Genomic DNA, 13879 nt, shown 5'->3' on the forward strand with positions numbered 1-13879 from the left:
GGGCGCAACCTGCATTGTGACAAAAGCATGAATCCCCTTAAACAATTCCACCCAGGAAAGCAAGGCCGAATCTGGCCTTAGGGGCACCAGGTCTCTCGGGTTCCCTGGCAGCTCCCCGCTGCCTGCTAGGTCCGGGGTGTTCCCTGAGGAACTGGCAAGTACGCTGGGCTGCGACCGGTCCTGGCCTGGAGCTCCCAGGGCCTCTTCACATTGGGCACATAGGGAGTCTGCTTCCTCGCTCTGTGTGGCTCTGAGGTTGCATGCAGAGCAGAGGCTTATGCCTGATTCTGGAGGTGCCGGCTCCGCTGACGCATGGGCTCTCTTACGCTCCATCTCGTATATTAACTCAGCTAGAGTCTGCGCTTTGTAATATGAGCGAAAGATGTGCGCCTATCCACGGGCGCCTATCAACTGGCGCCTATGAGCGGGCGCCGCTTAGCAGCGGGCGCCTATCGACATGCGCTTAGCAACTGGCGCCTATGCGGATAGCAGCGGGCGCCTAACAGCATGTGCTTAGCAACAAGCGACTAATAGTATGCGCTTAGCGACGGGCGCCTAACAGTATGCGCTTAGCGGCAGGTGCCTAACAGTATGCGTAGTAACATGTGCGCCCAGCAATGCAGAAGGCGTCGGCGAGCAGACAGGCAAATGGCGACCCCCTTGGCGGGCTGCCACGTAGGCAGGCTCTGCTACTCCTCGGTTCCTCGGAGACCAACAAGTAAAGATGTATGCCTTACCTTGTCTTCGGCGCTTCCCGGCTGCGACCCGGGCGGTCTCCGGCTGCGGGGGGAGAGGGTGATTACCGTCACTGCCGCGCTTGAGGTGCACCCGCTGCCTCTAGGCCGCGCCCGAACTCGTCTCGCTTGGGGGCAAAGTCCACGCCGGGACCGAGGCTGCCTCTAGGCCTCACCCGAACTCGTCTCGTTCGGGGGCAAAGCCGCGCCCGAGCCCTTCTCGCTCGGGGGCTAGGTCCCTGCCGCGATCCGGCCACCGGACCGAGGCACTCACCTCCGAGGGACCATGGAAATCACCTCGGGAAACTCAACTGGGGAGTGACCGAATGGTATCACCGCAGGAGTGCGGGGCTCGTCTTCAAGTAGGTGTCTTCTATGAATTTAGTCTTTAGAATTTGGAAAAACGCTCAGCGAGCGTGAGGTAGCTCCCAACTGCTTTGGAGACGGAAATTACTGAATTGCTGCACTTCCTGCGGGGGTATATGTATCCGTGCTGATGTCAGATCCGTCTCCAACTGCTAGCACGAGCACACTATACCCACTTGTTTTGAGTCCATCTGCTACACGCTAGGAAATTTGAACTTTTCTCTTTTTAGAAACCAGTTCAAGGCTCTCAGGTCCAAAATAGGGCTTAGCCTCTCAGTTCTCTTTGGAATCAGGAAATAGCGAGAATAGAACCCCCCTCCCCTGCTGCCACAGCGGGACGGGTTCGACTGCTCTGGACGTTACAAGAGCGGAGAGCTCTGTCAAGAGTATTTTCTGATGCGAGGACCAACCCCCCAAGAGGGACATGAGGGAGAGTCCTTGGGAACACCTAGAAAGTTGAGTCGATACCCTCGACGAACAATAGACAGGACCCACTGGTCCAAGGTGACACTGGGCCAGCGGCTCGCGAAGAATCGCAGCCAGCCTCCGACTGGAGGGTCCAACGGCAAGGATACACCTGATTGGCTTATGCTCCCTGGTCGCCAGTCAAAACCCTGTAGTGGATGCAGGCTGTGGCTTGGGGGTCCACTGCTGTCTGGAGTGGCTCCTAAAGCCCCCACACTGGGAATGAGCACAAGAGGCAGGAGGATAATACTTCCTCTGGTGGTAAAAAGACCTCTGCGAGCTCTGCTGTGATGATTTCCTGACAGAGGATGACGGGTCCGATCTACTGGCTGAAAGATGCTGAAGGATCTCATAGTGATCCTCCAAATGAGCCACAGCAGTCCTCACCTTATCACCAAAAAGGTTCTCGCCAGTGCATGGGAGGTCCGCAAGCTTTTTCTGGACACCTAAGGCTCGGAGTCAGGCCATCCTGCGGGCCCCCAATGCCCACTGCTGCCACCCTAGCAGATGTTTTGAACACATTGTAGGTGGAGTGCACTTCCTGCTTGCCGCATTCCAAGCCCTGCTGGACAAGAGCCAAAAAATTGTCCTCTTGCTGCTAGGGCAGACACTCAGACAACTCCTGGACCTGTTTCCAGAGGTTCTGAGAGTAGTGTGTCATGAAACACCTTCCTGCCCAGTGACTCCAGCACTCTATGCTCTTGACTCGGAGTGGTGAAGGCATGGGTATGAGAATGCTTGGCTTTCTTGAGAGTGGACTGCACCACGACAGATTGAGCTGATGCCTCTCAAACCCCAAGGCCTGCTGTACCAGGTATCAGCATTCCTATTTACTGGAGACACAGAAATGGGGTATTCCCAAATTATAATGAGTAACTCCTTGAAGATCTCATGAACAGGGACAGCCATCACCTCCTTTGGGACATCGACAAACTGGAGAACCTCCAACATCTTATGCCCGGCATCCTCCAGTCAGAAGCTGAAACGGAATGGTTTCTGCCATGGCCCGGACAAAATTCACAAAAGGTCAAGTCCTCAGGCGGAGACCAGCATTGCTCTTCTAGAGGAGGCTGGTCCGAGGGAAGATCCCCTGAGTCATCAGACGAGGTCTCGGATGTATCATCCCCCCACGGGTCATATGGGGCATCTTCCTCAATGAGATCCCCCGGAGACACCAGTGGAGGGCCCCTACTCAGGCCCCTCGGCTTGGGCACTGCGGGCACCTATGGCACCGTGGGCATCAAGGCACCTCGAAGGTCCCGGAACTGGACCAGAAAATTCTAGTCCTGGAACTAAAGGCCTCAACTGTGCTGCGGACTGCCCCGGGCCTTCCTCCTTGGAGGAACTCAGAATGGGAATCGCCCTTGAGGGAGAAGACAATGGTTGCCCGCTGGGGTATTGACAGGCCCATGGGCACCAGCAGCAGTTGTGTGGGGAGGATGCCACGAAGGACATTGAAGCGCTCCAGCAGTGGTGCAACATTGAAGGTGCAAGCTCCAGCAGTGGTGGAAGTGCTGGCAGCTCAATGCATTGTAGGGCTCGGACCACCACCAGGTATACCCTGCGGTCCAACTTCTCCTGAAAGTCCGTTAAAGACAAGACAGACTGAGGAGGGAGAGGCATCACCAGATCTCCCTTTGAACCCCGAGGGAGATTGGTGCCCGGCATCGGCATCAGTGGGGAACGCTTGGGACTCTTGGGTTCAATGGAGGATAGTGCCTCCTCTCCGCGGGGTCGCTTCGAAAGCATCAAGGCAGGCATCAGCGCCAACATGAGCCTGGTGCCATGCGAGGATGGTGACTGGTGGCAATGTTTTCTGTACTTTCCTCTGTGCTCGGCCTGGTCTTTCCTTGGTGCTAAGGAGGATGGAGACAATCCAGACATCCTGGAGCACGAAGACACCGATAACAGCTGATCCCTGGCCCCTCTCTCCAGAGAGGGCTCGGTGTCCACCAGCTCCCTGTGGCCTCTCAGAGTTGATGCTCCCGACGCCAGAGTCGAAGGTTCAGACTTCTTGGAACAGAAGAGCTTCTCCATTTTATCCAGACGTGCGCGACGGCCCTTGGGGGTCATTTGGTCGTAAAAACAACACCACCTGATGTCATGCGATGCCCCCAGGCAGAGGATACAGACTTCATGTGGATCAGTAAGAGACTTGATCTATGGACACTGGGTGCATCGACGAAAACCCGACACCATTACAAAAAGACCCAGCAAGCAGTCGGTGCCCAGCAGCCACCGAGAGGAAAGCACCACCGGGAATAGACTGCACAGAAAGGAGAAAACTTACTGTGCCACCCTACTAAATAAGCAGGTAGGAGAAGAGGGACCCCGGCACTGGAACAGTCGGAATCGACCGAGAAACAACTTGAAAATACAAAGAGCAGAGTTCCACACTGTGAGACAATAGCTCTGTGGAAGAGACTGAAAGGGGAACTTGTGTGGATGCATGGATAAGGGCATGCTGGGCATGCTCAGAGTGCCAGTCAAAGTTACTAGAAACTTTGACATAAGTTTTCCGTGCCGGGCTCCATCTGTGATGTCACCCATGTGTGAGGACAACCATCCTGCTTGTCCTAGGAGAAAATGTCTGTATGTGGAATCATTTTGGGCCACTTCCACCTGCACAGAGAGTAAGGCAGGAAAGCTCCCATTTTTGGAAGAAGACACCCCCACACATACTGCTCTTTTACATTTGTGCCCCTCTCCACAGGATTTTCATAGAAACCTTCCCCCCTTTTAATTTCTATTCAGAATAGAAGAGCACCAATGAGGCAAGTGAGTGGATGAATGATGTGGGGCCAGGGAGACAAAGGACTGAGGTTGCAAGCTGGGTGAATTCTGGAGGAATCAAAAGGAAGGGGTGAATGCTGTGGGAGGGTGGTTTAGCAGGTGAAAGTTGGGGGAAAGCATGAGTTGGGCGAGGCAATGATGAGGAAAGGGTGAATGCTAGTGGGAGAGTAAAGAGTATATTAGGGGAAAGGCAAGTGGGTGCAAGCAGGAGGAAGCATCGGGAGGGGGTGAATGCTGGGAAAAGGGGTTACAAGTCACGAGGATAGAGTGAGTGCTGGAGGAGCATGAGGAGAGGGTGAATTAATTTGTTTAGAAATCATTTTTTCAGTATTTCTAATTGAGATATGTAAAACACCATGTTGTCTTACCAATAGCGTTGAGGGCATGTTTGAGCTCCAGAGTAAATGCTGTAAGAGGCACATCTTCAGATACTGGCAGGATAGAGACAGTAGACAGATTGCTGGCAGGGTTTCCTGCATCCCACTTATTACCCATGGTGTGAATTCCAATTCCATGACCTGCTAAAAAAAAAAAAATTAAAAAAAAACTCACATTACAGCTCATCCCAAACCACTTGGAAGTCTGGATCCCATACAGCTACCACAGATATGTTATCTGCTTTTGATAAAAATTCCATTTATATAGGTAGTATAAGATGCTGTATATTATGGCCTTACTTAAAAAGGATTTTTTCCCATTTTGTGCCTACAGAAAAAATTTTTATTGATCAAAGTTTTATATTTCATTCTACCACACTCTCAGGCCAATGCAATAATCTTGGCACTAATAAAATGTGCAAACGTTTTTAGCGAATCATTTTAACACCAAGATTTTTTTTAAATCTCCCAATACAGTAAGCTAATGATACATTAAAGCATCGAAGTTAAAAAAAAAAACCCAAAACATATAAAAACTGTAAAATAAGTGTTTAGCACAGGTAGAACACACATTTTAACTAGGGAAGGGTTGGAGGCACCCCTGACAGGCTGTCCGGGTAAGTGGCAGCAGCTACCACTTACCAGGATAAATACTGATTTATCCATCTATCTGGCAGCGGGAAGCAGCTGATAGACACATAAATCAGTACTTATATGGCTATCTGCTGTGGGCTGCTGCTACTCAGTCAGATAAGTGTATTTTCTGCATGCAAAACTCCTTGCTGCATCAGCAGTGTGTGCAGAAAATGTGCGCTGAAGTGCAGACAGAAAGGTGTGTTTGGCTGAATGCACCTTTCTGCATCGGCCTGTCTAATTGGTGCTAATATTGTTTTAATCAGGGCTCTCTGCTAAATGGAATGTGGTCCCTAGGTTTTATAGTAGTTATTTTAATATTCTTGGTTTTAAAGCTTTTAAGTGTCTATAGCATTAAAGTTACTTTGAAAAATTAAGACCTTGAATGTGCTAGCATATGTTATAGTGCTATCATTTCTGCTGGCATCCATTCAGTGCACTAGTTTAAAACATTTTAACACTCACTTACTGTACCATGAAAACGGAACATAAGGCATTTTAAGAATCAACATCCGCAAATCATTAGCTAACAATATTAAACTATGATGAGACTAATGTTCGATTCAGTTGCCTCTTGGAAATATGCAACCTGAGACTCATACCCTATTTTCAATGTGTGATATGTGAAAATACAAAATAAACAAGGATTTTAACAAATCCTTAACAAAGCTTTAGTAAACCTGACCTGAAGTCTTGAGATTAATTTATACAGACAGGCACCATAATATGGTCTCAATTTTACAATGCTACTCTGCAGGGATTGGTTGTTCAGTTCCTTGTAAACCGGTGCGATATGTATTCTTTACAGGAACATCGGTATATAAAAATTAAAAATAAATAAATAAATAAATAATATCCTGGTAGTCAATATAAGAGCAAAAGGTACATTTAGGGGACACTGCTGTTTCAAAGCCACCACCAGGGTGCAGCAAGAGGCAGATGTACCAAGGCTTCATGGCATCTGATCTTGTCGGACAGGTTTTTTTTTTCGTTAATACAATCTAACAGGCCAATGCAATAATATCGGTGCTAATAAAATGTGTTCTGGCTTTAGCACACATTTTTAACACCAAGATTTATTTATTTTTTAACTCCCAGTATTAGTTTACTATTTATTTATTTTAAACAGATTTCCTGCTCTGAACATAGGAAGGACGGGAAATAAATATGTTTAAAATAAACAAATAGTAAGCTAATGATATGCTAATGCATCAGGAGTTAAAAACCGTGTAAAATCTGTAAAATGTGATTTCCAGATAAGTCAGTACTTATGTGGGTAAGTCATTATTATCTAGTAAGTGGAGGCAGCAAGCCAGCACTTACCCAGAGAGTTTTTGACTATTTTTAAACTTTTTAAAAACATTCTTACTCTTTTTCTTCATAGCGCGGGAAACTTAACTCCAGGTCTAACCAGAGGTTACATTTCCAGTGCTATAAAAGGTACGCTGGACAGATGCAGTCTCTCTGGATCAGGGAGTAATGCTTAATGCCCTCATTTGCATGGGATTTCCATGCAAGGGGGTTAAGCAGCGCTCCCATTTGAAAATGTGTTTTCTGGCGCAAAACTCCTTGCTGCATCAGCAGTTAATTTTGCCTGCAGAAAATGCTTGTTGAAATACACGCAGAAAGGAACATTCAGCTGAATGCACCTTTCTTGGAGGAGAAGTCCATTACCTGCTATTAAGTTCACTTAGAGAATAGCCACTGCCATTAGCAATGGTTACATGGAATAGACTTAGTTTTTGGGTACTTGCCAGGTTCTTATGGCCTGGATTGGCCACTGTTGGAAACAGGATCCTGGGCTTGATGGACCCTTGGTCTGACCCAGTATGGCATTTTCTTATGTTCTTATGTTCTATATCGGCCTGTAAGTTTGTACCTGAGGCAATAGAGAGTAAAGTGACTTGCCCAAGGTCACAAGGATTGGCAGTGGGATTTGAACCCTGGCTTCTCTGGATCGCAGCCTATTCTTCTAACAATTAATCTACTCCTCCACAGTTTTACACAAATTTCTTTGAAAGTAAAATATTTATAGATGTTTGCCTTACTATTGCATGTTCCTTTCATGGAACCTTGGACTGCAACATTATCAAATATACAGGCCAATGCAGTAAAGTGCACTCAGGCCAAGCGCACTGTTAGCCCCCGGTTGGACGTGCGTTTTTGACGCACTATTTTTACTCCTTATACAGTATTTTTCTGCCTCTCCTCCACTGAGACCATAACCAAAATAGAATTAGCATACATATACACAATTGTTTTGAAGAGCCTACAGAATGAACATCATTAAATCAAAATTTTTTTGGGGGGAGGGGGTTTGAAGGACTCACAAAAATATGCACAATTTGCATCAAAATTAAACATATATTCTACTACCCTCTCACCACTCCCATTTCCATGTGTCGATCCTGATGTGCCTCACATTACACTGGGGAATACAAGATCAGATACTGCTGCTGTGGTTCTGCTGATGATTAAGGAGCAGGACTGTGGGTGGATCCTAAAAGAGTATCATCTGTTTATTTGGTCACAAAATAATATTTGGGCTATAAACAGTATGTTGGATGGCAAGGAGATCAGATGCAAAGGCACTGCCAGGATGGTTAAATGAATAAGAGATTTTAAAAAAAGGAGAATTTATTTACTGTAATAAGATTAAAAAAACCAAAAAAAACCAATAGGCTCATTATACAATCACTAAAGCAATAGCTAAGAAATATTCATACAGAAATTTCAGACTATGACTGGTTACTGTGTTGGCCATTAATTGCCAGCAAATGGATGTTCCTATGCACACAAAGCTAAAACTTTTTTATTGTTGCTTTATTAAGTTTTACAGTCATAAACAGAAAATCTGATTCTATGAAGCTTTCTGGATGATCAGCAGAAGACGTACTTGTCAAACTGCAAAACTACTATGTCTTGTAATTTTGTACCTAGAATATCAATCTGCAGCTATGATACCCATCTTAGAGGTGAAAGGCTATGGCATCCCTGAGCTACCCCATCCTCCTTATATCTGCTACTTTTTAAAGGTTTTTTCTCTTAATTCTGCTATGCAACCTGGTTTTTTTTTTTCAATTACTTACTGTAGTGCAAGATGTTCTTGAACATCCAAAACACAAGAAAAAAGCCAAATGTAGAGCCATTCGGGTTCATTTCATCTCAAGATCTTTGGGAAACTATGGACTCAACATCTAAATTCATTGCTTTTACCACTCCAGTTTCTGGAATTTGTTTCCAAGGGATGTGGTTAGAGCAGTTAGTGTAGCTGGGTTTAAAAAAGGTTTGGATAAGTTCATGAAGGAGAAGTCCATTAACTGCTATTAATCAAGTTGTCTTAGAGAATCGCCACTTCTATTACTGGCATCAGTTCATCAACCAACCTCTTCCCTTCAATAATAATTCTATAACATATACCAATACAAGGGATGCTTGTGTCCTGGTATTACTTATGTACGGTGGCTATTGTTCAAGGACAGCCAATTTTATGGGTGTCCTTTTTAGCCCCGTCTATTAATCTTTATTATCCAAAATTCAATGTAGATTTTCTATTTTGTCTTTTACTTTTTATCTAAAAAGATCCCCTTATCTCCCCGTTTTATGAGGCGACCCGCTACTTGTTTGTCAATACTTATCAGGACATCCGTCTCAATTGCTTCTCGCGGGGATCGCGTCTGCCTGCAGGATGTCCTGATAAGTATTGACAAACAAGTAGCGGGTCGCCTCATAAAAACGGGGAGATAAGGGGATCTTTTTAGATAAAAAAGTAAAAGACAAAATAGAAAATCTACATTGAATTTTGGATAATAAAGATTAATAGACGGGGCTAAAAAGAAGGACACCCATAAAATTGGCTGTCCTTGAACAATAGCCACCGTACATAAGTAATTCCAGGACACAAGCATCCCTTGTATTGGTATATGTTATAGAATTACTGGCATCAGTAGCATGGGATCTACTTAGTGTTTGGAAACTTGCCAGGTACTTGTAGCCTGGAGTGGTCACTGTTGGAAATAGGATGCTATAAAAAGGTACGCTGGCCAGATGCAGTCTCTCTAGATCAGGGAGTAATGCTTAATGCCCTCATTTGCATTGGATTTCCATGCAAGGGGGTTAAGCAGTACTCCCATTTGAAAATGTGTTTTCTGGCGCAAAACTCCTTGCTGCATCAACAGTTAAGTTTTGCCTGCCCTCATTTAAACCTACTGCATTCAACAAAATAAACTTTGTTTCCACTAATCCTGTACTGTTTTCTTATAACAGAAATATTTTAAGAAGAAATATATTTTATTTTGCAACTGAAATGGAGAAATTACTTACCTGATAATTTCATTTTCCTTAGTGTAGACAGATGGACTCAAGGCCAATGGGTATAGTGTAGTCCTGAAAGCAGTTGGAGGCTGATCAGATTTCAATCTGATGTCAGCCCTAGTACATATATCTCTGCAGGAAGTGCAACTCTTTAGTATTCTCCTCGAAAAGCATTGTGGATATATGTATGACTGAATAATTTGAATAACTTGATTAACTTTATAACTTGGCTAACTTAATTAATCTGAACTGGTTGAAATGGTTATAGCTGGAGACCGCCAGTGCCCTCAACCAAGAAATGTCGACACCCGGTAGGATGGGTGTCCTAGCTGAAGGAAAGCATGGCTTACCCGTGAATCCCCCAAGAAGTCCATGAGTAACGGCAGCCGTGGGTGGGATGCTGAGTCCATCTGTCTACACTAAGGAAAATGAAATTATCAGATAAGTAATTTCTCCATTTCCTAGCGTGTAGCAGATGGACTCAGGACCAACAGGATGTATAAAAGCTACTCCCGAGCCGGGTGGGAGGCTGCCCGTGACCCACTTAGTACTGCCCTTGCAAATGCTGAGCCTGAACATCCAGGCGGTAAAACCTGGAGGTGGTGTGGATGGAGGACCATGTCGCCGCCCTGCAGATCTCAGCGGGTGACAGCATCTTGGTTTCCGCCCAGGACACTGCCTGGGTTCTAGTAGAATGGGCCTTGACTTGTAAAGGCGGTGGCTTGCCTGCTTCTACATAGGCCGCCTTGATGACTTCTTTGATCCAGCGGGCTATGGTTGCTCGAGAGGCCGCTTCTCCTTGCTTCTTCCCATTGTCAAGGACGAATAGATGGTCCGTCTTTCATACAGATTCCGACCTTTCCAGGTATTGGACTAGGAGTCTGCCGACGGTGAGATGGCGTAGACATCGAGCTTCTTCCGAATTCTTATGTTCATCTGGCAATGGTAGCGAAATGGTTTGGTTGAGATGGCAGTGAGACACCACTTTGGGGAGGAACGATGGAACTGTGCGTAACTGGATAGTTCCAGGGGTGAGTCGGAGGAACGGCTCCCAGTAGGACAGTGCTTGTAGCTCGGATATATGACGGGCCGAACAGACTGCCAGCAGGAAGGCTGTCTTCAATGTTAATAGTCAGAGAGACAGGCCACGGAGAGGTCTGAAGGAGATTCCTGCTAGGAAATCTAGGACCAGATTGAGGTTCCAAAGAGGCACCGGCCACTTTAGGGGTGGTCGGATCTGCTTGACTCCTTTCAGAAAGCAGGAGACATCTGGGTGAGAGGCTATGCTGCCGCTCTCACTCTTGGTTCCGTAGCATGAGAATGCGGCCACCTGTACCTTGATGGAGTTGAGAGACAATCCCTTTTGTAGGCCGTTCTGCAGGAATTCCAAAATCGCAGGAATTTTGACTGAGTGTGGTATGATGTCGCGGTCCACGCACCAGGCTTCGAATACTCTCCAAATCCTTATGTATGTTAGGGATGTGGAGAACTTGCGTGCTCGGAGTAGGGTGTCAATTACTGCCCCCAAGTATCCACTCTTCCTCAGACGAGTCCTCTCAATGGCCAGACCGTAAGAGAGAATCGAGCTGGATCCTTGTGGAGGATCGGTCCCTGTTGGAGCAGGTCTCTGTGTGGAGGTAGCGGGGGGGGGGGGCTCCCTTTCAGCAGTCTTCGCATGTCTGCGTACCATGGTCTTCTTGGACAGTCCGGGGCCACTAGAAGTACTGGTCCTCTGTGGTGTTCTATCCTGTGGATGATTGCGACCAATAGGGGCCATGGCAAGAAGGCATATAACAGAGTCTCTTGGGGCCAGGTTTGTACCAGGGTATCGATTCCCTGGAACTGGGGATCCCGCCTGCGGCTGAAGAAACTGGGCACTTGGGCATTGGACCAGTTTGCCAGGAGGTCCATGGTTGGTGTTCTCAACGGTTTACTATCAATTGGAATGCTGTGGTCGACAGCCTCCATTCTCCTGGGTCTAGACTTTCTCTGCTGAGGTAATCCGCAGCGACATTGTCTTTCCCGGCGATGTGGATGGCTGAGATCTCTTGAAGATTCGCTTCCGCCCATGACATTAGGGGGTCTATTTCCAGAGCCACCTGTTGGCTTCCGGTTCATCCCTAACGGTTGACGTAGGCCACTGTTGTGGCGTTGTCCGACATTACTCTGACCACTTTGTCTCGGAGTCTGTGACCGAACCGTAGGCAGGCTAGTCTGACTGCCTGGGCTTCTAGGCGATTGATGTTCCATCCCGACTTTTCTTTGTTCCATTGCCCTTGGGCGGTTAGCTCCTGGCAGTGTGCTCCCCATCATCGTAGGCTGGCATCCGTGGTGAACAGGATCCAGGCTGGTGAGGATAGTCTCGTTCCCTGGCTCAGATGGCCTTCTTGTAGCCACCATCGTAGTCGGGACCGAACTCTGTCCGGGAGCTGAAGACGGACGGTGTAGTTCTGGGACAGTGGATTCCATCGTGATAGTAGTAAGTGCTGTAGGGGTCTCATGTGAGCTCAGGCCCATGGCACTACTTCCAGTGTGGATGTCATGAGGCCGAGGACTTGTAGGTAGTCCCATGCTGTGGGGCGAAGTTCACTCAACAGGGTTCGTAACTGGGTCATCAGTTTTGATCTCCTTGTTGGTGTCAGGATGACATTGTCTTGTTTGGTGTCGAACTGGACTCCCAAGTATTCTAGAGATTGGGAGGGCTGCAGGCAGCTCTTGTTTGTGTTGACCACCCACCCGAGGCTCTCCAGTAGAGTTTTGACTCTGTTGGTTGCCTGGTGGCTTTCCTCTGGGGATTTCGCCCTGATCAGCCAATCATACAGATAAAGGTGCACGCGGATTCCTTCCTTCCTCAGTGTTGCTGCCACCACCACTATGATCTTGGTGAACGTCCAGGGTGTAGTGGCTAACCCGAATGGTAGTGCCCAGAACTGGTAGTGATGGTCCAGGATCTAGAAGCGTAGAAAATGCTGATGCTCTTGATGGATCGGAATGTGTAGGTAGGCTTCCGACAGATCCAGGGATGTAAGGAACTCTCCTGGTTGTATCGCCCTTATTACCAAGCGTAGGGTTTCCATGCGGAAGCGAGGAATCTTCCTTCAGGTAACAGTTGACAGCCTTGAGGTCCAGGATGGGTCTGAACGTTCCTTCTTTCTTGGGGACGATAAAATAGATGGAATAATGTCCAGTATTTATTTGTCGTGGAAGCACCGGTGTTATACCCTCTAAGGCTAGCAATCTGGTCAGTGTAGCTTCCACTGCCATCCTCTTGGAAAGGTCGTGGCAGGGGAATTCCACAAACTTGTCCGGAGGGAGGTGGTGGAAATCCAGGTAATATCCCTCTCGAATGATGGATAGGACCCACTTGTCCGACGTTATCTCGACCCATCTTTGGTAGAATAGGGCAAGTCTGCCCCCATAGCTTCTTCCTTTGGATGGGTCGGCTGATTTTCATTGTGGGGTGCGGCTGGGGCCTGGGCCTGAGCTGGCTCCCCTTTTGTTGTGCTCGTTCTGAAAGGACTGGCTTCGGCCTGCGGGGCAGGCCATTTGATATGTGCTTCTATATGGGTTGAAGCGCTGTGATCCTCTGCCCCTGGAGGTTCGGGGAAGGATCGCTGGTTTCTCTTATTCCTGTCCTCCGGTAGCCACGGCAGTGGGGATTCGCCCCATTTGTTGGCTAGTTTCTCTAGTTCGCTTCCGAACAGGAATGTTCCCTTGAAAGGCATCCTTGTGAGTCTCGTTTTGGAGGATGTGTCGGCCGACCAGTTTCGGAGCCAGAGTTGTCTTCTGGCTGCCACGGCGGATGGCACTCCTCTAGCTGCGTGTACACCAGATCAGAAGCGGCGTCCACGAGGAATGATATTGCTGGTTCCAGGGCCTCCCCAGGGAGTGTTGTTCCTGTCTGTGATAAGCAGGCGCATGTCACCACAGCACAGCAGGCCGCAATCTGAAAAGACATAGCGGAGACGTCAAAGGACTGTTTGAGGATAGATTCCAGACGTCTGTCTTGAGCATTCTTGAGGCTGCTCCTCCCTCCACCAGGATAGTAGTGCGCTTCGAGACCGCGCAGACCATGGCATCCACTTTCGGACATGCCAGGAGATCTTGGGCGGTTGGGTCCAGAGGGTACATGGCTACCAGAGCCCGCCCCCCCCCCTTTGAACGTAGTTTCCGGGGCATCCCATTCCAGGTCAATTA

At 47.7% G+C, this 13879-nt stretch overlaps 1 protein-coding gene across 9 annotated transcripts in view; it reads right to left on the reverse strand.

Moving 5' to 3' along the window:
• Window positions 1-13879, reverse strand: part of PNPLA7 (patatin like phospholipase domain containing 7) — a 668718-nt gene that overhangs the window by 268262 nt on the left and 386577 nt on the right. For 8 of the 9 annotated variants that reach the window (XR_003858427.1, XM_029614471.1, XM_029614468.1 and 5 more), the window contains one exon: window positions 4727-4879. Coding sequence is in view for 8 of the 9 variants with exons in the window: in XM_029614471.1 (XP_029470331.1) it covers window positions 4727-4879 (153 nt within the window). In the remaining variant the exon portion in view is untranslated. The remainder of the gene's footprint in view (window positions 1-4726; window positions 4880-13879) is intronic. The other variant, XM_029614467.1, reaches the window with a different exon arrangement.

The sequence above is a fragment of the Rhinatrema bivittatum genome, chromosome 8 (assembly GCF_901001135.1).
Source record: "Rhinatrema bivittatum chromosome 8, aRhiBiv1.1, whole genome shotgun sequence".
NCBI lineage: Eukaryota > Metazoa > Chordata > Amphibia > Gymnophiona > Rhinatrematidae > Rhinatrema > Rhinatrema bivittatum.